Source organism: Balearica regulorum, chromosome Z (assembly GCF_011004875.1).
Source record: "Balearica regulorum gibbericeps isolate bBalReg1 chromosome Z, bBalReg1.pri, whole genome shotgun sequence".
NCBI classification, from domain to species: Eukaryota; Metazoa; Chordata; class Aves; order Gruiformes; family Gruidae; genus Balearica; species Balearica regulorum.
Genome location: NC_046220.1, coordinates 58,066,539 through 58,093,497, shown reverse-complemented (window position 1 = coordinate 58,093,497; position 26,959 = coordinate 58,066,539). Strand labels below are relative to the sequence as shown.

The window sequence follows — 26,959 nt, the reverse complement described above, 5'->3', positions numbered from 1 at the left end:
CTGTGAGCTTTGTCATACATTGTATAACCACAGCCAGGGCTGTAAATAACTACTGCTGGCTTTGCTTACCTCATAGCTGTGCAGGTGACAAGGGCAAGGTGCACCAGCTGCAGGATCCTGTGCAGGTCTGGGGAATACTTACAGATTTTACAGAATGCTTATGATTTTCTGTGAAAAGTGTCAGGTCTGTATAGGAAAATATCACAAATACAAAGTCTGGAAGTGCAGGCTGCACCGTGAACAGATCTGTAACATAAACCAGCACCAGTGTTTTGTGCCTGTGATCAAAACTCCAGTGGCAGGGCATGGCTGTACTACTGATGACCTGGGATGTATGCAAGAAAGCAGGACACATATCCCAAACTATGTTTTTGCCATGAAGTTAAGACTGGGTATACTTTGGGTTGCAGAAGAAAGGGCAAAGAAGGAAAGAACTGAAGGGGAATGGGAGTTTAAAGAGGACACATGTCTTATAGACTTAATTCATGTTTATGGGCACAAAGCTTCAGAGCTACACTTTCCTAAGAGGTAACACCAAAGACTATGGTGGCTACTTCATCGCTAGTTGGCTTCTGAAGGAAAAAATGGATGTGGAATTTATCCACCAATGTGGTGAACTTGTGTGCATAGAAGTCATCAGCCTTATCACACATTTCACTGACTCTGTAGATTTTTTTTACCCCAGCATTCCTCAAGCTTTGCGTATCAGGGTCTTCCCATTTTTTTCAACAGTGCTCAAAATCAAAATTATGTGGGGCCTCTTCAACCACCAGAACATGATGGGATGGATGGCATGATGCTTGAAGAGAAAAAGTTGGTCTCAGCATGGCACACAGCTAGCCAAGAGATTTCTGGCTTGCAAAAAGAACTGAGATACTATTGCCAGCACGATGCAAAAATTTGAGGGAGGCCTGCAGATTGTACAGGAATTAAATTATGGTGATGAGCCATCTCAAACTCTGAGAAAGACGACTATAGAAAGGTGAGGTTTATCATCATAGAGATCCCTTTCCATATACCACACTGCCCTCTGCTTGCACATCCACATACAAGTTTATGTATGTGCCTCAAATCTAACGCTGCAGCACTCCTCCCTCCAGCTAGCATTTTGTCTGCATTACAGAGCTGCCCCCATGAAGACATAAATTACTATGCTTTTGCTAGCCTTTATCCCTTCATCAGCAAAACAAAACCATATCCCCTTGTGCACCCCAAAGCTGTATTCAGAATTTTGACACCCTGACAGCCTGTTTTGGGATGGTCAAAGCAAAGATCTACCCACCTCATGGGCTCTTTTTCCCCTCAGAGTCAATGGCAAGCTATCTTTTCCCTTATACTACTCTTGTGCTGAAACCTGCCAGGATCTCCACACCCAGTGACGAAGAAAAAGCCCATGTGGGCACCTGGTATTCCTGGGAACTGAACAAGGCTCTGCAGGAGGGCTGCAGGCAAGTTTTTGCAAGATTTTGCATGAAGGGGTAGCAGCCTTTTCTCAGATTGCATTAAACTGTACCTCCACAAAAGCAGGAAGCATCAGACTACTCAATCTGGTCCACAGATAATAAGAAAAAGGACAGATCCAACCTCCCCAAATTCACCATCACAAGAGAACGAGATGAGTTGCATGTTTATGTCTTTTCTCTGGACTATGATTTGTGCTCCTGACATTTTTTTGATGAGGGATTGATCCTTCACATGGCTGCTGATCATATGAATGAGCTGCATGTACTCTCTCACAGCATCCATTCTCAAAACTGGGCTGCTGCGGTTTCGCTGGTGTTTCCTCATCACCATGTGGCCCACATACAGGGCCACGAAATTTGTATCGTGAGGTTGAAAGGGTTCTTAGCATAATTGCAACTACAAGTGTCATTATTTACACACCCAGTAACAACAACATCCAGCAGCTGCCCCAGAAACAAATTTTCCTGGCTGCTGACATGACTGCTGGGTGGTGTGGTGAGCACCTTCATGCCCACCCAGTCTGTACCCCACAGTCAATAGGCAAAGGGAGCTCCTCCACCACCACCCAGCCTCTCCGTCTGATGCTTACCTTGAGGTATAGTTTGCAATTCATGGGCCTGTTGGCTGTTCTTCTAGTTCATGTGGTCCTTTTCAGGAATACCTTAGGGTCTTTTTCTTATTTGAAAGAAATAGTTCACTACTGGGTCTACACCAGCGGGGTTAAGTCAGGTAACCCAACTCAGCTTTCTCCAAAATCCCACTTCATGTTCAGTCGGTAAGAAGTGGGTGGGATATAAGCTGATGAGATTCAACTGCAGCATTGGTCAGCGCATCCCAAGGCTCTGCAGGCACACAAGGCCAGGAAATTAATTTTTCATCATTTCTGCTACAAGGATCTAAGTGGAGAGTAGATCCTATGTGGAACTTGAGATTATAATATAGGGAAATTTTCAAGAGGTGTATTATAAAGGGCCTGAGCCAAAGCCTGCTTAGTTAACAAGAGTCTTTCCTTGCATTTCAGAGATTTAAAAAACAGCATCCTCATGCACATCCTAAGCAACCCGGATAATACAAATCATATGCTTTTAATGTATCACTAACATCTGTCTCATTTCATACCAAGAAACTTGGCAAACAGAGCACAAACAGGATCTTTACTAGCTAAAATATACAATAAGTCATTCACAGGGGAAAAAAAAAACTGGGAAAAAAAAAAATCTAACATGTAGCTCAAACACTTGGACATGGACACATTTTGTAGTAGTCATCTACTGAGATTTCTCAAACAACTACGTACGACTTACATATCCCAAACACCATCTGTCTAAATATTGTGAACTAAAGGAAAAGAAAAATTCAGATCTTTTGTATCCTAGCTCCATCCTTTTCTATTTTATTTAAGTATCACATGAAATTTCTCTTCGTCCTGTTTTTTGAGGTTCTTTATTTCTTGCTTTATAAATTATTCTTAAGGCCAACCTTGATCTGGTTTCATCTTCCTTCCTACCCACCTGCTTGCTCTGTGTGACTCAAGTATGCATTCTCCTTTGCAGCTAATGAGCATGGATATATTTTTGCTGCAAAGTCTGCATTATATTCCTACCAATGATCCAGTATCATGGATTCAGTCTCAAGTAAAAATCCTTCTCTTGGGCAGTAGAAGGTAACAGTGCCAACTTTGCTTTCTGTGCATGGCATGTGCATTTCTGCAATCCCAAAGAGTAAGAGGGTGGAAGAGAACTCCAATTTGGATAACCTGTATTTTAGGACTATTGGTTATAAATACAGCTCTCTGACTGTGATAGTGTTATTCTCAGTTACGTACTACATGCAGCTAAGGTCTTTTATCCTGTATTTAGTCTGCCGTCTCTTCTGCTTAAGGGTATTTTTTAACCTCGTATTTGTGCAGTGCCTCACACTATTTACTTGAGGCCATTGTTATCAGGTGGGAAACTGCACAGGGTGAAAAGGTGCCAGCACTCTACAGAAATATGGGTTGAGAAAGGAGCATTTTGGGTTAGTGGGGAAGATAAAAACACTAAAAAGTTATCAGTAATTTTTATTTTTGTTAAGAATATTAGCATCTTTTCAGGTTGCTATTTAAGAGGTGACAACTAGGAAAGTAAGCTGAAACCTTTAAAATGGACATACACTTCTATAACCATTATGAAGCAATTTAATTCTCAATTTATTTCGCTCACTGCAGAAGATAAAACACTCCCACGATCATGTTTTTCCAAAGCCATGACTCAAGGCACAGTGAAACAGTGTCATTTTTTTGCCTTGACCTGGAGCATTTAGTTTAATTTCCATCTCATTAAGAAAAAAATCTTAATTAAAATGGGAAATCTGTTGGGGCTGGGGAGGGGACTTGGTTTATGAGGCTATATCCTGCATACAGATGTATAATTGGACTGCACTGGATATGGTGGTTTGCCTTTACCACTGCAAGATGACTTACGTTCATCAGATAAATATGCAAACAGAGCACAACAGAGCATTAACACTGAAGTTATCACTAGCAGTTCAAGATGTTTTGAGTTACATGAAAAGAAATAGCTACCACAGTTGAGATCATGAGTTGCACAGTCCAAGGCTTGTGTGAAGAGAGCAGATGAAACTCACGGAAAAGTGACAGGAAAGAGAACAAAGGAAGAAATACATGAGTGGGAAGGAAAGGGAGGTAAGAGACAAAATGCAGGGATAAGGGACGTGAATCAGCAAAGCAGGTAAGGAGAAAGGCACCTCCTTCTAAAGGTAGTAACCTTTGCACCTATCTCACAAAATACATAGTAAACAATCGCAACACATAGCGAGGGGTACATTTTTACAGAAGACACTCACAGCCTTCAATAAAGCACACAACAGCTGGTTTGCAATCTGCTTTGGGTAGGAGTTGGGGTATCCGACCTGCCTGCAGAGCAATTTGAACCGGAGAGCATCTGGATTCACGTCGGTGTGGGCTGCAGCTGTGAATTCCTGCAGGTTAGCTCAGGACACCTGGTGTGTTTATGTTGCCAGCTCCGCACTTTTATTACTCACTAGGAATGCTGCCAAAACCAAGGCAACATGCTGATAGCATGGTTTATCTTACTCATAGTTAATAATGGACTTACAGAAACGAGTTATGATAATCATAAAAACTTTTTTAAAAGGGTGCTATTGGCAGCATGTGAGGTGAAATGGCAGTCTTCTGAATTCCCTTCTCTTCGTTTCCCACTGATTTAGCCCACCTGCTCATGTCTGTGGGTTCTGGGATTTGCACTCACACCTGTTTTTGAATACTTTGATTCAAGGAGTTGCCTTACGAAGAGAAACAACTGGGGAGACTCATCTTAGTGCAAACTTGCACAGCACTTTGAATCACGGTGAGTTCAAGGCTGTTTTTAATGAAAGATAAGTAACATTCATGGACATCTCTACAACAACCAGAGGTTAGTCTGTTTTCCTTTTTGGTAAAAATCAAATGAGCAAGTAACCTTTGTGAGATGACTTTGAGGATCCAAATCCAGCCCCATTAGGCAGATATTCAAAAGTTCCTCAATCACTGGTTATGATCCCATATTCGTAGCACAGCCCTCTCTATAATTCTGCAAAGAGTAACATAGAAAACAATGCACTTTCACTGTGTTTTAAAAAATTATTCAAAGCTCTGCTTTTTCAGCAAGGGGACTCCAATGATTTTTGAAGAACCATCTCCTAAACTAGTGTTTCACAGAGACTAGAGGATCATTTTGGGAAACATACACCATTAGGCCACATAATCACAACATAGTATCTCCTTTCCTCCAATAATTACTACGTCAGGTTCTCCCATTTTTTTGGAGGCTGGACTTACCAATCCTACCTGTGGGACTTAAGAACCATGCCACAGACTCACAGAATAACTCAAGTTATTACTTGAGATACTCCTCAGGTATCTTGTCCAATCCCTCTGCTCAGAGCAGCATTAGTGAGAGCAGGTTGTCCAGGACTGTGTCCAGCTGGGTTTCAAACATCTCAACGGACAGATGCTCCACAATGTCTCTCGACAACTTGTGGCAGTGTTTGATCACCCTCATGGGATTACAGTATCTTCCTGTGCTCAGATGGAATTTCATGTTTCAGTCTGTGCGCATTGTCTGTTGTCCTGTCAGTGGGCACCACTGAGAAGAGCCGGGTTCCATCTTCTTTCTCTTCCATCAGATATTTATGTGTATTGATAAAATCCCCCCTGAGCCCTCTCTTCTCCAAGATGAACACTCCCAGTTCTCTCAGACCCTCATCAGAAGACAGATGCTACAGTTCCTTGACGGTCTTCACAGTCCTTTGGTAGACTCACTCCAGGCATCTCAGAGATTGCTTGTGCTCTGCTCCATTGCACCTCCAGCAGTACCTGGGTGGTTCCAGCCCCCAAGAGGACCAGGACCTGTGAATGTGAGGCTCCTTTTATCTGTTTGAAGAAGAATTCACCTACTTGTTCTTATTGATAGGGAGGTCTATAACAGACACCCCCTGCAACATCAGCCAGGTTGGTCTGCCTGCTTGACCCATACACTCTTCACTGCTACTGACCTACCCCTACCCTCAATGCATCCCTGCTCCTCACTCACATAAAGGGCAGCTCTCCCTCCTTGCCTTCCCAGCCTCTCTTTCCTCAAGCACATCTTGAAAGCTGGAGAGGAACTGTTTACAAGGGCTTGTAGTGATAGGACAAGGGGTAATGGGTTTAAACTAAAGGAGGGTAGATTTAGATTAGATAGTAGGGAAAAATTCTTCGCTATGAGGGTGGTGAGGCACTGGAACAGGTTGCCCAGAGAAGCTGTGGATGCCCCATCCCTGGAAGTGTTCAAGGCCAGGGTGGATGGGGCTTTGGGCAATCTGGTGTAGTGGAGGGTGTCCCTGCCCATGGCAGGAGGGTTGGAACTAGATGATCTTTGAGGTCCCTCCAACCCAAACCATTCTATGATTGTATGATCTATCCATCCGCAGCAGTCTTTTTTGCTCCCCACACTGCATGCATTAGTATAGAGGCATTTCAGAGAGGCACCCAAGTGTGCTGATTCCTAGAAAGGGCATGAGAGTGCTCCCAGTAAGGCTGTTCCCCAAGTACCTCCTTCTTTACATGCCTACACGTGAGGTGATTCTGGTGTCCATTCTGTTTGAAGTCTACAACTGTGGGGCTCATGACAATGTTCTCCACAGCCATCTATTCCTACTGTATTTTACAAAAAGTCTTGAGCATGAAGTAAACAGCAGTCTCATACATGCTACATCTTCTCTGGGTTTGGCTCATTCCTCTGAAGAGACCCCTCAAAACCTACAAACCACCCAGAACATGGCCTAGCATTAGGTTTGAGCAATGACCGACTGTCCTCCCTGTGCTCCAGCCACTCATTTCCACCAAGTCCATCAGTGTCAGCGTAAGCCAGAGCTGGGAACTCATTAAGCTGAAAAATTACTCAAGGAAAAAGGTTATTCTGAGTAGGATCCATTCCCCAGCCTGCCCCAGGTTAGAACTGCACAAGTGCTGGTGCTGGCCCTGCTCCAGGCAGCACGGATCAGTGGTGGTTGCAGTTTGTGCCCTTGTTGCCACTGGAAAGCTGTTTGTGAAACCAGACTATCACACTTGGCAGCAGAACTGCTTCACTAGTTATTTTTCAGCTGGCTCAGCTCACTAATTAATTTCTTTTTTGCATGAATAGGTGTGCTGGCATGCTGGAGAAGGTGATGAGGGGTGGAAGCAGCAATGGGCAACCAGAACCATGGGAAGCGGCAAGATGCCTCTGCAACCACAGACATACATTGCCAAAATAGTCTTCCCAAATCTTGATTGAAGTGCAGATTTTTTTCATAGCTTGCAATCAATTTCCAAATGCCTGTTATGAGCCCCCAAATAAGTATCCATATTTTCTTTTATATCATAGACATCTCTGAGTTAATTTTTTTTTTTTTATCTTTTATTCCTTATGGAGGGGGATTTTTCCTCTACTTGGAATGCAAATGCTATCTGTTACTCACTCAAAATTGAACAGTGTTTTATCACTTTTGCTCAGAAGTTTAAATAGCTCAGAATAGAAAGCTTTCATTTTGGGGCAATTTTTTACAAGACCTAGTGCATTTGTACAGTGCCCGGTGTGCCAAAATTTGATTAGCATGTAATTCTCTAATTACTTAACATCCTTCATGTTTCCAGAACCAGGAGAATTAGAAAACTAATTCTTAAAAACTCCCAAATTTGCCACTTGGTTGTGAATTCAAAATCTAGAATATTAGGTGGAGCTTTAGTCCTGAGACTGTACTGAAGGCTTTATCTCTTCACTCTGATTTTGTCATTCACACAGCAAATTGAACAAATGTTTTAAGTAATTGGCTGTGGTGATGGCAAGCTCCTCTGGTGGGATTAGTTATTCAAAAAATGCTAAATAGCTTACTTGCTTTAACACATTTTGTGTTTGAGTTAGTTTGATGTGTATTTCTGTATTTAGGTGTCATGGTTTGACCGTGAATGGAGGGCTTGCAAACATGTGTCCATATCCTTGCTCTTAAATTTGGCCCTACATCAAAACAGGATTTTAAAGAACACTGGCTTATAGAACCTAAGCAATTATGGGATGACTGCAATCTTCTGCAGGTATGTTTTACAGAGTAAAGATAGATACTGATCTGATCTTCTGCAATGAACAAAAGTATTGAGCAATGGCATGATTTAGGGGTGTGAAAAAAAGCTGAAATTTTAATACAGTCTTATGCCTCGCACCCCCCAAATCTAAGATCTACATAGGAGTCTTTTAGTTTATATGCAGACATTTTGCATTTAAGGATAACAAGTAATTTCAAAGAGGTCTCATTTTCCTCTTAAAACCACTGATGTTTGTTTTCAGCAAAACATAATTTGCTGAACATCATGAGTCTGAAGAATAACAGTAGAGTTAAAATGGTTCTTGTCAGAAAAGGACTCTTCAGAAGGTGTTTTGTACCTGAGAATGCAAAGAAAAGAGTGATGTTTCCAACAGCCAAACCCTGTAAAGATTGTAGGTTTACTTCCTTGAACGAACATGCTTTTAGTCATGCTTTTCATTACATTGATAATTGTAGATTATCTTTACTGGCCTCAGCTTTTCCAGAAGAAATGATCCTGAAGAAAATCAGAAAATGAGATTAAATGAATCATAGAATCATAGAATCACAGAAAGGTTTGGGTTCGAAGGGACCTCAAAGATCATCTAGTTCCAACCCCCCCGCTGCAGGCAGGAACACCCTCCACTACACCAGGTTGCCCAAAGCCCCATCCAACCTGGCCTTGAACACTTCCAGGGATGGGGCTGCCACAACCTGTTCCAGTGCCTCACCACCCTCACAGTAAAGAATTTCTTCTACCTTCTTTTAGTTTAGACCCATTACCCCTTGTCCTGTCACTACACTCCCTGATAAACAGTCCCTCACCACCTTTCCTGTAGGTCCCTTCAGGTACTGGAAGGCCGCTATATAAGGTCTTCCCAGAGCCTCCTTTTCTCCAGGCTGAACAACCCCCACTCTCTCAGCCTGTCCTCATAGGAGAGGTGCTCCAGCCCTCTCATCAGCTTCGTGGCCCTCCTCTGGACTAACTCCAACAGCTCCGTGTCTCTTTTGTACTGGGGCCCCCAGAGCTGGATGCAGTACTCCAGGTGGGGTGTCACAAGAGCGGAGTAGAGGGGCAGGATCACCTCCCTCGACCTGCTGGTCACACCTCTTTTGATGCAGCCCAGGACACAGTTGGCTTTCTGGGCTGCAAGCACACACTGCCGGCTCATGTTGAGCTTCTCATCAATCAATACCCCCAAGTCCTTCTCCTCAGGGCTGCTTTCAATCCATTTCTTGCCCAGCCTATAGTCGTGCTTGGGATTGTGCCGACTCAAGCTGAAGCTGAAGGCAAAGCAAATTGCAAGGCAAGGAGGATAAATTAAGAACAGGAGACCATACCAGCTTTTGGCAATATGCAGAGTCAAGGGTTAGGGATAAAGGGAAGCAGCATTCCCTTTTTTGCTAAGCATGAACAGGACCTGTAGAGTTCAGGAAAGTGGATTGCAAGCAGACAGGATGGAGTCAACTAGAAAGGTGGAAAACAGTGAAAAATATTGGAAAAAACACAAGTACTGGATACTCTCTCCCTCTAAAATATAGCTATCTTCATTAAGCAAATAACATACTATAAAGAAAGTATAGACTGCAATGTTTCCAAAGGGAAGTGTCTTCTAATAAACTAGCTGATCAGCTTAAAACCAACAAACTTACTTAAACATACTGCTTGATACTAACAGAAGGGTTACACAACACATAGAAACAGGTCTAAGATTTGTTTAAATGATTTCACTAATGAAGGGGGAAGGCAGTCTCTTACATTATGCGATTTCAAACAAAAAAAAGCTGGCATTCTGCAAGTGTCATACATTTGGAAAAACATTGCCAGCTACCTTTCTGCACCAAAAAGCATGAGTCCTCATGGCAAAATCCTTATGCTAAATGACAGCGTGCTGTTAGAGAAAAGCTTTCTGCTAGGATTGAGAGCAATATGAATTAAATACCTTGTTGCATCTCATGGTTGCCATGATAAACAATGGCAATTATGTTCAAAGTACTAGGTACTGGATTGCTGCCTTCTAGACAGTGACAAAAAAAGGAAGAGCTGAGATCAGAAGGCGCCTGTGGAAGTCACCTAATCCACGCTTCTGCTCCAGGCAAGGCTAACTGCAAAGCTCAGTCAAGTTGCCAAATTTTGTAAATCTGAAAGGGTGAAGATTGCACAGTCTCTGTCCCAGAGTTGCACCACTCCCATGCTTCTTTATTGCAACTTTTACCTATTTGCTTTTTTTTCTTCTGTTCTTTCATCTCTGAGAAAATTTTGGCACTCTCTTCTCAATAAGCTCCCTCCAGGTGGTGAAAGGCTGTTTTAGTTTCCCCACCTCGTCCTGCTGTCACTGGGCTAAACAAGCATTCTTCCCCTAGCTTTTTCTCATACATCACATGCTCCAGCTGCCACTATTTGAGTCATCCTTTCCTAGACTCATTCAACTTTATTGATATCTGGTTTATAATGGAGAGACAAAATTGGACACTTCATTGCTGTTAAACTTGAAACTTTACTGGTTTCAAATAACAATGCAGCAGCAATAAAGAAAGAAGTTGGCTTTGCAAAGAGGATTGGGTAAGTGGCAGGAAAAGCTGGGAGAAGATGGTGACAAAGAACAGGGGGTAAAAAGAAAGTGAATGAGAATGAGAAAGAGAGAGCAGCTATCCTGTCTGAAAAATAAAAACCCTATCCAGAATGCACATATGAACTATTTTTCTTGTGGGTGTGTAATCAACAAGTACACAGATGCCAAAAGGTGAAGTTCTGCCCTTTTTTCTGCCCCAGCTGCTCATTTCTAGCAGCTCCTTCACTTGGATTCAGAAGCTGAGCAGCAGCAAGGTGAGCTGGATCAGTGGAACAAGGAGAAAAAAATAGTTCCTTTGTCTGATTCACACTGTGGCCATTTGGACATGACTGCTGGATCAAGTGCAAAGGGAGGGAAAAAGGTGCTGAGAAGGACATAGAGCAGTGACTCTTTCCTGGGAGGTAGGCACATAATCCCTTGGGTAGTGGTTTATGCTGACTGAAGAGCTATAGCATTATTCTGGAAGCTAAATTACTTCTGCACAATGTTTAATAGGAACTGAGGAGTAAATACACAGGACTTCAATTCTGCTTCTCCTCTGAGGTCAGATTATTGAAGGCTTTGAAGGATATACATCCCCAAAAATTCCAGGAGCTGACTCTGGACAGGAGAACCGGTTCTGGTTTCTTGCAGTAAGGAAAATATAAAGACAGTGCTCAACAGCAGCATTTTTAGAGGAGAAACCTCGGAAGTTGTACTTTTAATAGCTTTTAGTGTGCTTCAGACAAATGAATGGATTCAATGATTGGGATGCGATAGTAAAGGCCACAGATACCAGGAGTGTGGGACATGCTACTTATGACACCTAGTGTGGATCAGGTGGATGGAAACAGTGATCAGTGATGGACGTGGGTGCTAGCTGGGATTGTCGTCTGGCAAGAGGGAGCTGGGGAGGCAGCTCCTAACAACTTAGCTGGGAAAATGAAGCATTAGCTCTCAAGCTAGTGCAAGGTGTCCTGCAGGTGTATGGCTACAGGCTCACATTTTTTCTTTCTCCAGGGAACAAATGATCAACAACAGAAGAGAATTAAATTGCTGACACAATGAATCGGAGACCAGGTTCACCTTAAACTTTGTGGGTAAAATACCTCTGAAAAGCCTTTTATGCCTTACTGCTTTGGAGGCAACATGCTGGGAAGGAAAGAGGAAGACTGACATTATTTCTCTCAAAGACAACATTGTTTTAGTTAGAGTATGTTATATGAGTTCACAAGACAGTATACTGTGGTTCAGTTTCACCTGTAAATACCAATAAGTGAATTTCATAATCCTTACAGTGTTTATATCCTACTTTTATGGAAGCCTGTTTATGCAAAAATGTCTTGGGAATACAGGACAAGCAAACTAGTCACTAAGGATGTGCATTCACTGGCATTTAATCCCTTTCTATTAAGCTATTTTAATAGCTGTTACATTTTTTTCCTTCCTGATTGTGAAGTGAATCAAGAATTTCCCTTGTCTAAGCCTGGTCATTTCCAGGCTAAGTTTCTTCCTGGCTATTTTGAATACTCTTTATCTTGTGCTTCCATCGCTAATAATTTTAATAGTGGAGGGGGGTTTCCCTTTGGCGTTCACTTGTTGATGTGTTTGTAGACAACAACTATATTGTCTCTTAGCTTTCATTTTGCCAAGTACAACATGTCCAGCACTTTCACTTGCTTCCTGCACAACAGGCTGTTGATTCACCTGTTTTCTTAATAGCACTTCTGTGCATCTGCTACATGCTTAAATGATCCTTAACCAGGATAACATAAGTTGTGCATGGCATCATTGCCTTTGAGTATGGATATTAATGCTTTTCCATCCCTCCAGAAGAGATCTTTCCTGATGCCTCCTACAGTCGTATTATGGTTACATCACCGAGCCATGGTTGCTATCAGCAGTACTGCACATTTATTCCCCCCCCTCTTGTGAAGCCATGAATGTTCTCTGTGAAATGTTTATCTTTCTCTGTGTAGTCCTGTTGGTTCCCAGGAACTTGAGTCATTCCAGTGCAACACATGTGCCCTGCCTCTTCTGCTCCTTAGAAGAACATATTTGATAGTGTTTGCCTTTACTCTTCAGTTCGTCTTAAGTCATAAGTTCAAGGTGGAGTTGCTGTTTGACTCATCCAGACTTTGCTTTTGGTTGAGCTGTTTTCCAAAGAAAAAGTTCCTGTTCTTATGTTCCCCCTTTTCTTCCAATTTTCTGTTAACTTGCTACTTTTTTCCTATGTGTTCCCTTCCTTCTGTTTTCAATCAAAAGCAGTGGCTTTCTCAGCTTCTTTTTGAGTATCATTATAACATCCACCAGATCAGCAACAAATACCTTAATGATCTGTCCAAACCAAAATATCTGTGTTACGCTCTATGGTCTTGCTAGCACTGCCTCTGCCTCTAGCATCACCACCAGCTCTGGCTTTCTAGTACCAGCCCCAGCAACTGTATTGTTTAAAATCTCCCTAAACTTTATATCTCAAAGAATAAAGCTGGCTTTTGCTACTTTTTTCCTGTTATGGCTATAGATAGAGATCCCAGCAAGGGGTAAGCAGTGGGGTGCTGGACCATCAGCAGAGTTGCTGCCTCCTCTATGAAGCCATCAAGGCCAAAGTGATAGAAGCTGGAGTTGATGCATTTGGACCTCCAGGCTGTTGCGGACCAGGTTGTATCTTAGTTATGTATAGATCAGTCTGTATCATCTCCTTGACCAGAAACAGTGTTCACTCTGCTTCTCTGCACCTGTTGCAGGGCTCAGCCAATGACTTCAAAAGAGGCCCACTCCATTCCTGCAGACCATTGGTGACCATCCTAACAGATGTCTCTTCTGAGGTGGGAAGTGCCCATTAGTCTTCTCTAAAGGTAAGACTGATAATCCACAGAGGAAACAGAGTATGCACGTGCGCTCTATGGAGCTGGAGATGTTCCTGTACCATATATGTGAGGGGATCTTCAAATCATGACAACCAATGCTGGTACAGGACTCTGTATCAGCCTGCAAGGAGAACGGATATCCTTCCTGGAGGCGTGTAGTTAGTCAGCTTTTGCAATTGGACCATCAACCTCTGCATGCACCTGCTGGTGATGCATTTCAGGTCCTGCAGGCCTAACAGACAATTCTCCTTGAATCATCAGGGAGATATCAGTCTCCTGCACTCTATTTTCCCATACAGCAGCCATCTAGATGTAGGCCTCCTTGCTTCATGCATTTATGAGCAGAGTTGTATAGGTTCTGCCTGCCAGGATCAGCAATTCTGGTTTCAGAACTGAAAATTGAAGAGCACTAGGACTCTGCTGATGCTCTGCTGATGTTCCTAGGTCCAGTCACCAAAATGCAGGCTTTCATCTCTAACCTCCACCTGCTAGGACTTTCCATATTACTCTGGCCTCTTTTTGTTGTTGGTTTTGGTTTTTTTTTTCTGAGTATGGCTGTCAAATTCTCCCTCAGGTATGGCTGTTCATTTGCACAAAAGTGTGAAAATTTTACACAGTGCAAGCTTTATACATGATACAGGCTGTAGCTGTTTTCCATGTGTTTCCACAGCCACTGCGTAATTGTGCTAACTGTTGCTTAGGCCACTGCACTTAATATTTTATTATTGTTATTGCTATTATTATTATTTTATTATTTCTATTTTCATATATATTATTAATTTATTGTCCTTGTGATTTCCACCTCCCTCATTTGCTTTGGCAAATCAGACATGCTGTAAGTGCTGAAAACCTGCTTCTTTATAAACGTGACTGCATGAATGATGGACTGTTGAGGCTTCCTTAAGTTCTGAATAACTCATTTGGTTCAAATCAGAGATGGGTATACCATTGCAAACAAAAGTGCATACCAAAGCATACGCTGCAGTTACAGAAACAAACACAGACATTTGTTATTTCTGACACCAGATTCTCTCTTGAAAATAATTGCTAAAAATTATTTGAAGGCTTTGCTACCGCGGATCATTTGTTGGTTTTGTGTAAAACTCTGTCACAGGGTATTTGCTGTAAACTTTAGCAGGACTTTTGCATCTTTCCCACTTAAAATTCTGAAAAGTTACACCTGTAAAAATTAAACTCTAACTACCTGTTAGTATCTGATATTTTATTGTAGAGTTTAGCTAACCTACTGGAATGACGTCAAATAAGAAGAGTTTCAGGAGGTTCAGTCTAATTATGTTATAATATTTAACCATATTTGAAAACAAATAGGAACTCTTGTTTTAATATTAAACCTTCCAACACAACCAAACAGCTGGGTGTAAGCTTTTTGTGCTTTGTTAGAGCTATCAGCAGTTCCTTCAAAGTTCACTTTTAATCTGCTTTTGATGAAACTGACAAAGTCTTACAGCCAAGCCTGAAGACCTGACTTTGCTACTGCTGCCAACGGCCAACAGGCATCGGTGCCAACAGGAGTCTGCTTCAGTGCTTTCCACATTGTAAAACTAAAGATAGATTAAGTGCCCAGGTTAGTCTTCACCTTTCCTAGAGGAGGGCAGCACGGTTCATATGGGCAATGTTGTATTTATTTCATGCGTTTGCATGTTTATCTGAGCCCTATTTGGAAGTATCTATAGAAGGTATATGTCTTGCTTTGATTCCTTGCACAAAAACTGTATTTAACCCTTGAATCTCAAATAAAAAAATAAAGAAGCGTAATCTTAGGACAATTGTCTCCTGTATGAATGAAGTATGTAGGGGGAGTGAAAGGGAAAAACAAAAAATTTTTTGAAAACTGACATAAAAACTTTGAATGAAAAATATTGCTTTTACACTTTCTTCCTAAGTAAATTTTTTCCCAAGATGTTTTACACTGTCATTAAACAATATAGTAGGCTAATTACATACCATAGCACTGCTTTCCAACTAACTGGTGATTGTATACTAATTTATGATTAGAAGTCTGCCAAAATCCTTATGTGTGTAATGGTGGATTACAAAACTTTCTGTAAGATGAACACTTCAGTTGGCACAGTATCTATGCTTTCAATGCATGAACAAAAGGGAGCTTGTCTCCCGTACAGAGGATCCTTATTCCAAAGCGTCAAAGTTATCCATGTTTACTAAGCAGTGCTGTAAAATTGTTTCCTACTCAGAAGACATGCAGTTACAACTGTCCCTGAGGCACGACTATATAGCAAACAGTTGGTAAACAGCAAAATGGAAATGACTGCCCTGCATACCCTGTAATTCAGACTGTACGGTCAGACAGTCACCCTGTTTTACCTATGGGTCTAATTCTTAGGCCTTTTGAGTAGCATAATTCTAGCAACTGGTTTGTGAGAAAACTGCCTTACAGGTTTCAACAGGATAAGCAATGACCTTTTCAAGTGAAATGCAAATTGCAAAACAACCGGAGTCATCAAATCGTCCAGTGGAACATCCATTAAGTTCATCTTCGATCAGACTTCCTAAGTGCTTTTTTGTGCATCTGGACTGCTACCTTTTGACCTTGGTATGCAGCCAGTTCGACTTGGCAGCCTTTACACCATGTTAGCTATTCCCTTTTCCTGCCTGATCCTCATTAGAAGCAACTTTCTTCCTGTTTTGTAAGAGAAATAGGAAATCTGCTCATCCAGTCTGATGCAGTCCAAGACACTCACTGCCAATAAAACAGTCTAGCTGCACAGTGTGAGGGAAGTTGAAAAAGGTCAAGAACAGCATTATAGAAAATCTAATGTGATGGAAAATTAGTAAAATAATGGAATCCTGAAAATTAAACTGCATTACGGGGCTATTTCAGCTTCTCACTTTCTCTTCCTTTTTCCTTATATACCTACTATGTGAGATGCAGTTATTTGAAATCAAGTGCTGTTTTCAAGGACAAGATACCCATAGCCCGTTGTCATAGACTTAGCCAACTTCTTGCAGAAAGCAGTGAACTTCTGCAGCTTGCAAAAATAGGAAGATCCACAAATGTGAAACAACTGCCGGATATATAGCTTCCCCATTAAAAAAAAAAGCTCCTTTATTTCTTCTTCTCCCACAGCACCACAAGGATCTAACCCCTCATTCCCTGGTCATCCCTCCATCCACAGCTTTCATGCAACCTTGCGCAGTTCTCTGTTCACTGCACCTTGCAGTCGCACTGCGAGCCTCCTCCCTCCCGGGGGGGTGTGGGTTCTGCCTTCGCCGTGCTGTGGAGCCAGCGGCCGCCACTGATGGGTCTCGCTTGCTTCTCTTACATTTTTTAGAGTTGCTAGGGAACTGGCTGGGATGATAGAAAATTAATTTGTTCTTCCGAGGCTGAACATTATCATGCAAACCAGTTTTTCCTCCCATGTGAGGTGTAACCTAGTCACCATTGGCTTTTATTCTTCTGAGAGTTATAAAGATTATTTAATCTTTGTAACCTCTTCATTAAAGATTTTTCAAAATGTCTCTTTTTATCTCTTTTTCTAGTGTAGAAGGGAAATGTATATGAATTCTTAATTTTTTTCACATAGCCAGAATATAATTTCCTGTGTAGACTTTCCTGTTGGAATTAACTTAGCGTACGTCACCACAGATATGATGCTGTCATGTTTCAGCTATAAAATTAAAACATGCAGATCAATGAGTGCAGGTCAATAAATATGAAACAGGAAGTAAAAGGTATTTACATGCAACATAATTATTTCAGTAAATACTGTGTGGTGGCAGAAGGACAAGTATTACAGAAGATGTGAACCAAAGTAATTACCTGATAGCAGTCATGAATACCTCAGTATTTCTATTTACGTGTGTGGGTAGTCTGTAAGATCTGAAACGTCAAAAAAAAACCAGAAGAAAACTTATTTTGTAAAGTACAGTATGTTTAACAGATAGGAAGAAAGTACAAACTATACGTGAAAAATGCCACTGTCAGTTCAGCTGGTTCTGTTAGCCTATGGGGAAAATAAATTGCAGGAAGAGCATTCATGAGTATTTAAAACAACAAAGCAGGAAGCAAAGGCGCACTGGGAGACAGTCCTGCACTAGCAGGGAGATGAACGGGTGCACATTCTATTAGGCAAGGCAGATGTAAATTATACGCCTATTTAAATAGTTTATTTTAATGTGTTTCTGTCACATGCTTACACTTTTGTAGTTACTTTTCTGGAAGAGCAGCTGTTGCTGGCGAGCTGGCACCCAGCGACACCGACTCTGCTGTAGCTCTGAGGGGTCCCGCTGTGCCCTACCTGGCCCTCGTGCCCCCAGCCTCCACTCTCGTCTTCCCTGCACAAACTGCTAGCCCTGGCACATGGCCCTACCCCTCCTCATCACTGCTTTCCTTTGTCACAACTGGGCCACCTCCTTTAAAAACCTGAATTTTGTGAAACCAGTGGCTAAATTAACAGTTTTCCGTGATCCCCTGGTCCCTGACAAACTGCACCTCCACACGTGCTAACACCTAGTGCTTAGATGTGTAAATCCGTTGCTGAATCTAGCCTCATACCTGTCAGACACTGATATTCTTCAGTACTGCCTTATCTTGACAAGACAGAAAGAAAAAGTGAGATGATATCCCCTCTCAGAGAGCAGCAGTTATTATCTGTGTGTGCCCATTTCCCTCCCGTGTCAATGTCTGTATGTACACATATGTACAGATATCATGCATACCTCTGTATGTCCACCCTGGCTCATCCTCAAGTGCTGCTGGAACACATCTTCCAGACCATGCAGAAGCTCACGCCATGGAGGGTTAATGACTGGTAGGCATCCCCGTGAAAGCCGCCTGCAGCCTGCCTGCAACGCAGGCACGTGAACTGAGAGCACATGGAAAATGAACTTGTCGCCCTTACAGCCAGTTTCAGAGCTGTATAGGCATCACATGAAGTCATGCCTTTGCTGCGGGATGGCAAGAGCAGAATTCATCTTCTCTGTAGGGAGCCTTTTTCATAAAAGAACTAAAATCCATTAAAAGTACCAACTAACATCATTCATTCCCATTTGTCTAAGAAGAAACACAGTACAGTAGAGCTCACTGTGAACAAGATTGACCGTAAACTTCTGTGCCACAAAGATAAAAATTTTATAGCTCACTACAAAATATGCATGTGCATGATTCCAAGAAGCATACAGAGGAATTGTTGGTTTTTTTTGTTTTATCATAAGGATCAGAAAAGTAACTTGGCATTCAGTTCAGGTGCATTCTTAGTTCAAATTTCAAGGTAATCTTTTTTTATTATTCCATAAGAAAGAGCACAGACCATACTAGTGCACAATGCTGAACTCCTTAGACAAATAACAGGTTCAGCTCCTCTGTGTATCTACGCTCTACTAAAACACTGAACAATGCAGTGGTCTTTCCTGCAGCATTAACTCAACATGAGGTTTCACCGGGATGTCCCCCTCAACCTCCTCTGTGAAGGGTGCAGTAAAAGCGGTCGCACTGAGAAGTAAGACCCCACTGCCTGCACCCACGTCAGACTCACATGCAGCAATTTGGCTGCTGGGGAGGCACCTCGTGCTGTCAGCGCTGCAGTGGTCTGAGCCTCTCTGCGAACTGCCTCACGGTGAGGTGGAGGATAATCAATTTGCCCTTTCCCAGGAAGAAATGGTGGTAGCCCAGGAATGTGTTAAACTTACCTGACTCCAGCCTGGGGTGAGTGCTGCAGCCTTTCTTCCATGTGGTGACAGGGGCCAGATCCATCCTGGAAATGGATATTCAGTGTAGGTATCAATCAAACAATTATTTCAGGACCAGGAGAAGATGCAGGTCTCAAGACCCAGCGACAGGGGTTTTTTAGCTATAGCTCTGCATGATGGGGAGTCAGCACCATGCTTTGCATGGCTGATGCAGATTTTTAAGGGCAGGTGAAACACCTGTCAAGTGGACCAGCACTTTTGAAACAGGAGCAGAAGTCCTGACCAGCGCTGTTGCGTAGTCCTGGATCTGCGACAGCTGGATGAGATTTATCCACCACATTTGGATAAATGCAGGGCAGAAAAACACAGTGCTGGTGAAGCAGACATGAAACATCGCATGAGATACCATAAAGCTTCTGTGAGATATGAGATTTTGTGTCATGGTGCAGCTCACACAGGTACAGCCCAGGACAGGGTGATAAAGTGTTTTCAGGACTCCTGGCCAGTCAGAAATCAAAACTCTAAGTGGAAGATATGAGACTCAAGCACCCTATTGAAAGTGCCTGTGAAGATCTTCCCCTTCCCAAAGCTGCAGGCAGGGTCTAGAGTACGTAGAGCTGGAGCCTCCCTCATCCCATCAAACATGACTCCCTCTTTCAGGATTTGCATAAATGACCTAGAGCATCTAAACCCAAGCAGTATATTAGAAAGCTTTATTGGATTGACCACAGAAGTTCCACAGCTCCCCCAGACTGTGGTAGTGAAATAGAGTACACAGCAGGTAGGAAGAAACTCTCTTATAGGCCATGGCAAAAATTTCTCATAATCATTTGTTGTTACCCTTACATAACCCACCTTGTTGAATATCACCCAACAATATCTGCAAGAAACTCATTATTGCAATAAAGATTTGAGCCTGAGTCTATTTTTTGAATGGTCCACTGTTCTGATTTGCACACTGTGTGCAATGGAGATTGTACAACAAACCTAGGCAAGGTCTGGTTAATTACTCCATTGTTGAAAATATTAAGAAACATATTTAGTAATGTTCCAAATAAGGTAGCATTAACAGACAAGTCAAGTTCTGATTATGGAGATTGTTACACCCTGTCAAAAACTAGTGGATATACTCTCCAGGAGAAAATCCATAGTCTAATTCTAAAGATTATTTTTTGCATTGGAGGTAGCAATATTTAGGCCTAAAATCTATTGGTAGCAAGCACCTCTGAATTTCAGATGTCTAAGTATTTTTGGAGAACTGAGTATAGGTGTTCCTGCATAGCTTTATGCACTGACCCTTTTGAAAATCAGTCAATAAAAATTGCTGGAAGAGAGAAGAGAACAATAGTAAAGGAATCAGAGTACAATTGAACCTGGAGACAAAGGAGATTTCTTGTATGCCTATATCCTTTTCTGATATTATGCAATTTTGATTTCTTTCATTTTATATATTAAATTCATAGAATCATAGAATCATAGAATGGTTTGGGCTGGAAGGGACCTTAAAGATCATCTAGTTCCAACCCCCCCTGCCACAGGCTGGGACACCCTCCACTACACCAGGTTGCCCAAAGCCCCATCCAATCAAAGGACCATAAAAATATCAACGTAGTTCCATAATGTGTTAAAGACAAAAGGTGATCAAAATCCAATGAAAGATGAAAATGCATGATTAGCCAAGTAGCGTATTTACCCTTCAGACTTTTAACAGAGAGTTATGAACATTGTTTTTATGGTTTCTTATTTGGGGTTCTTTAAGACAAACAAATACAGATCTCCTTCATAAACTAACCAAGTATGTAAACCATTGCAAATTGTAACATGCAACGAATGCAGCAGCTCAGCATGCACTCTGGAGTGCAAAGGAATGGTGCAGGAAGTTTCTGTTTCCTGTCTTAAAGTAGGTTTAAGATTACAAATTAATCTCAAAAGAGATTATGAGTATCTCAGAGAGTTAATGAGTATCTTAAAACTGCCTGTTTCTCTTAATTGTCCAAAGGCCAGTTGATGCTGAAGTGTATAAAATACCAATGCATGAAGATGAGAAGCACAGCTGAGACAGCCAGCAAAAAAGAGTGGACAGGAACCAAGCGCTGCGTCTGCTGGGAAACATGCCAAAAGGTGTTTTTACCTTCATTCGTCTTTTTGTGCTCTTACTCGGTTTCTCCACAATTTGTCTGGGAGTCCTTTGTGTTTCCACAAGTTCCTCCACATGCAGATGTGGAAATAATGAGCTGGTGGTTTATTGCCTATTAGCTTTGGGGTTCTTTCTCCTTGTGACTGGCATTTTCTGGAGCACTTTCCATGAAGTCTTGAAATACAGGGGCCACTGCATCATCCTAACTCAGAATTCCAGCTGTAGAGAGCTACGTGTCAGCACCATAGACAGGTATGTGTTACAGGTTGCTGCTGCTGAATTGGGAGGGAGGGATGCTGTTTTGTAAACATATTTTGAGAAGAAAGAAGCCATACAAGGTTTTTACAAAATAAAAAATATGTAGCCATTTTGTTAGATTTCGGTGGAGAGAACTGTAGTCTGAAATTTGATTTGCTAGAGCAAGCAGCAATGGGCAAACAGCAATTTGTGCAAACAATACATAAGGTAAGGTATACTACAGGAAACGTGGCAGGGTGCACAGAGTGGTCCTAAGCCATACATGAATGGAGCAGGTGCAGCTACACCAACTTCATGGAGCTCCTGCAGGAGCATCATTAGTTCCATCCAGACAGACAATTCCAGATGTGCTGCTGTGGGATATGTGCTCATATTACCTATTAAAAATGAGGTCTTCAGGGAGCTTCAGTTCCCTATATGGTCCCTGCTAAAGTTTTCTTGCGTAATTGTCCTCGGTATTTGTGAGCAAAGTCTGATGCTTTGAGAGACAGACTTTCCTAAACTGATTGGCACTAAGCCTGACACAAGTCTTTACAGGGTCACTGGATACAAATTACTTCTCCCGGACTGTTGTGGAAACCACACCAGAAACACTGAGAATGGGTGCTCCAAAAACACTACGAGAATAACATTCAGCAAATTTTAGTTAGATAAGCAGAAACATGCAAAATGTATTCTAAAACTGTGGGAAACAATTATTATTGTGATAATACATAAGCCACTAATTTAACCTACTTCAGACAGTGATCTATTTCTTCTTCCAAATCAAACTTTTCTTAGGCACTTGTTGAGATACTCACAAGCATGAGAGTTTGCATGCCATGGGAGGGAACTTTCATGGGGAAGGCTCGTCTTTTTAGAATGCTGCGTTTTAATAAAACATTGTGCAGAAAGACACAGGTAATGATCCCAGATATGCCAGCTGGTTTATATTAATATACTCCATTGAGCTAAACCTACTTAGGTTTCCATTTACAGTTTAAGCCTCATCTAAACTTTGGCAACATAACAGACAAAGCATCTAAACAAGCTCTCTGAGATAAATGACATTTCACCATGCTGTGTTTCTTTTTGGTTTGCTTTTCAGGCCTGACTTCTATCCCCCCTCCTACGAAGACAGCACAGATCCTGAAAAACAGACCTCCCCACTGCCAGTTGCCTCCACGTTAAAAAAGCAAGAAGTCATCAATATCCCTCCGCCTCCATACAGTGAAAGCAGCACAGAGTTTATCAGTGAAATTAATGAGCAGGAGCAGCCACCACCTTATGAATTATCTGTGTGGCAGCTACAGCAGCAGCAAACAGCTGAGCAAGACTCAAACCCTGGAAGGAAGGCAAATTCTCATCCATCCACACAAGAAAACAGTTACCAACAGGATACAGAGAGCCGGGGGACCTCAGAAAGAGCAATGCCTGTCAGAGTATCTGAGACAGGCAGTGGGTAAAATCCTGCATCTGTGAAGAGGGGAGAATTGGAAGATGTGTGTCAGTGATCCCTAATAGCACACCACGTGGGGCGAAATTGCCCAGGAGAAGCATTGACCATTTGTGTGTTTGAGTGGAGTTGGAGGGGATATATATATATATAAAGGTACTCGGTATTTCAAGGCAAAATGAATCTCCATAGAGATAGAAACGATCAGATGTATCTTATAAAAGTCAACATCACTGTCAATAGGAGTTTCTTATGCTGCAAGATAAACGAAGCATTATGCTGTTATCAATCTCAATGTCTTGTGCCTCATAAGGAGATTTGGCTGAAAGTCCTCATTTGTGGTTTTCTAACACTAGCTGACTTGGGAAACCTATTAACTCAGCTTTTGTTTGGAATTTGTAAATTATTTGTTGCAACTGATTATTTTTTGTATTGTGTGCCTTTCAAGTTAATTTGTTTTATTTTGGTATACTAATAGCTGGTATTTTACTATTAAATTAATGAATAAATTTTCTATTTAAAACAAATGCAATGTATGATACAAAGTGTCCATGATTCAGGTTAAGCACAGAATACAATACAAATAATACACTTCTTAGCTGCTAAACAGATAACCCGGGTTATGCCCGCAGCTCCTCAAAGGGAACTAGCAATTGCAGGAGGAAAAACCTTCTGTGACTCACTCCTCTGAGCTGTGTCTAAAAGAAGTTGCTTCCACTGCAGCTTACTCAAGACTATGGGCACTGAAAAAGGGGTCCTGTATCCTGCTTTGACACAAGTGCCCTTGTGGTTAGAGAGCAAGTACCAGAAAGAGGACAGGCTTGGACTCATCCTTCCTCTGTGGCACGTTTCATTCCTTCCACAAAATCACTGAGCCGAATTTGCATCCAGGCCACTGTCATCTATAATTCCGGATGACAAAAAGAATTTCATGGAGGTTCACTCAGACTTGGACCTGCAACACTGACTATAGGTGGAGTTTTGCTTTTTGTTGAATAACCAGTGAGACAGAAAAGTTACCACACTTTCCTGATGTCCACATACCCTAGGACAACAACTTTAGCATTATGGCTGCTGAATTAGAAATTTAACATTAGAAATGCAAGCCATGGTGGTGATGGTAACAACGGCTAAGGCCAGGCAAGTGACAATCATGTCAGTTTTTTCTTCCAAAGAATTTTGTCCTTTATGGGAAGGACCTATAAACTTTCAGTTGATATAAGGAAAAAGGAAAGCAGGATAAAATGGGGTGGAGAAACTACAGAGAAAGGAAAATCAATTCAAGACAAGTTGAGGCAGACAAATTTATTAAAACAATATCACAGGCTTAAAAAGAGTCCCTGAAAAAGAAGCTGACAGAAGATGCCATCCACATATAAAGATTTTTCAAAGTGATTGGTAAGTGGCACAGCACAGAGGAGAACAGTAAAAGTCAGAGGAACACTGCACATTATTTCCAGGACAGCTGAAATGAGGATCTCCTAGGCCAAGTGACCTTGTTAGGGTTTCACCTCCTAGCACTACCATACCCACACCCTGAAATCCCTTGCTGCTTTACTCCAGGGCCCAGGATCCCAAAGGCTGTGCACACTGCACAAGTATTGGTACAGGGATCAATCAAGGTTGCTCTTGGACCAGTTTGCTATAGGAAATTACATTCAGATTCCTTCCACATAGTTTATGGATAATCAGGAAGAGCTAATCCTCTGTTTCTTCCCCCCAATCCCAGGGCAGTCCTGCAGTGCCCCTTTTTAGCTCCAGCCTTCTGCAGATGTGAGGTCTCAATGGATCCAGAAATGTGAAGATAACTCCATCTTCAGCCTGCAATATGGAAGAAAGTATTTGAGACATGAAGGTTATTGAGATAAGGAGAAGTTTGTCTTTTCAGCTAATGAATTATTTGGCTATGAGCTTTATGGAGAATGATGCAGGCAATTAGCTCAAAAATTTCAACAATCTTAAAGCAGCAAAAGCTTTTAAATGGTTTGCTTTTGATCAAACTTACTACCATGAAGTCACCTTTGCCAAGAAGAGCAGCTGGAAGTTTTGAATTAAAAGGTATTTTCTTTGGACTGGAGGATATGACCAGGTCAAACTAAGGCTTCAGAACAGAACAGGTTCTTTCAGTGCACTGACAACAACTTCCTGACCCAGGTGATTGAGGAGCCAACAAGAAGGTGCGTGGCTGTCCTGATAACTTACAATACCAGAAGAAATGAGTGGGCATGTGAAGGCCTTCGCTGCAGTGATCATGAGATGGTGGAGTTCAGGATCTTAAGAGGAGGGAGAAGGGAAAAAATGGGACCAAAGTTAGCAGAGCAGACTTTAATCTTTTCAAAGATCTGCTTGGAAGAACCCCATGGTTTATGGCCCTGGAGAGAAGATGAGTCCGGGACAGCTGTTTGATTTTCAAGGATCACCTCCTTCAAGCTCAGCAATGGTTCTTCCTGACATGCAGAAATCAAAGGCAGCAGGAGGCCTGCATGGATGACCAGGAAGCTCCTCACTAAATTCAGATATGAACAGGAAGCATATAAGTGGAAGGAGGGTCAGGTCACCCAGAAGGAACATAAGGACACTGTCCAATCATGCCAGGATGAGATTAGCAAATCCAAAGCCCACCTGGAGTTGAATCTGGTGAGGAATGTAAACGGCAACAAGAAGAGTTTCTACAGATACATTGGTTCACCATGGCAAAGGCTGAGGTGCTCGATGATTTCTTTGCCTCCACCTTTCGCGGTAAAACTAGCCTTCAGGAATCCTAGGCCCTCAAGACCACAGTATAAGTCTGGAGCAAGGAAGACTTATGCTGGGTGGAGCAGGATCAGGTTAGGGAGCATTTAAACAAACTGGACATACACAAGTCCATGGGGTGACTTGGGATGCATGCACGGTGCTGAAGAAGCTGGGCCATACCATTGCAAGGCCACCCTCCATTTTCTTTGAAAGATTGTGGTAACTGGGAGAGGTTCCTGAGGACTGGAAGAGAGCAAATGTCACTCCTGTCTTTAAGAGAAGAAGGAAGATCTGGGGAGTTGCAGGCTGGTCAGCCTCATCTCAGTCCCTGGGGAGGTGATGGAGCAACTAATCCTGGAAACCCTTGCCAAACCCATAAAGGACAAGAAGGTGACTAGGAGTAGTCAGCATGGATTTATGAAGGGGAAATGATGCTTAACCAACTTGATGACGTTCTACAGTGAGATGATTAGCTTGGTGGATTGGGTGAGAGCAGTGGATATTGTTTGCCTCATCTTTAGTAAGGCTTTTGACACCATCTCCCATAACATCCTCATAGACAAGCTGAGAAAATATGGTGTAAGTGGACAATAAGGAGGATTGAAAAGTAGCTGAACAGTCAGGCCCAGAGGGTTCTGATCACTGCTACAAAGTCCAGCTGAAGGCCAGTCACCAGCAGTATGCCCCAGGGGTCAATATCAAAGCCAATACCATTTAACATCTTCTTTAATGATCTGGATGACGGGGCAGAGTGCACCCTCAGCAGTTTTGCAGATGATACAACACTGGAAGGAGCAGCAGACACACATGAGGGTTTTGCTGCCATTCAGAGGGACCCGGATGGGCTGGAGAAATGGACTGACAGGAACCTCATAAAGTTCAGCAAAGGGAAATGCAAAGTCCTGCCCTTGGGGAGGAATACACCCAGGCACCAATACATACTCGGCCAGTGGGCTGAAAGCAGTTCCACAGAGAAGGACCTGGAGGTCACATGCTGGACAAGTTGACCACTCGCCAGCAACTTGCCTGCAAAGCAAAGATGGCGAATGGCATCCTGGGCTGTGTTAGGTAAGGCATCACCAGCAGGTGGAGGGAGGTGATCCTTCCCTCTGCTCAGCACTGCTGAGATACATCTGGAGTGCTGGGTCCAGGTCTGGGCTCTCCAGTACAAAAAAGACATGGATATACCAGAGTACCTCCAGCAAATGGCCACAAAGATCAAGGGACTGAAGCATATGTC

At 42.3% G+C, this 26,959-nt stretch overlaps 1 protein-coding gene across 1 annotated transcript; it reads left to right on the top strand.

Moving 5' to 3' along the window:
- Window positions 1–21,193: 21,193 nt before the first annotated feature.
- On the top strand, window positions 21,194–23,480 carry TMEM252 (transmembrane protein 252). Its single transcript, XM_010301926.2, is given in 3 exon segments — window positions 21,194–21,224; window positions 21,227–21,542; window positions 22,636–23,480. Coding segments are annotated over 3 exon segments (705 nt in total). The 3' UTR covers window positions 22,994–23,480.
- Window positions 23,481–26,959: the final 3,479 nt, after the last annotated feature.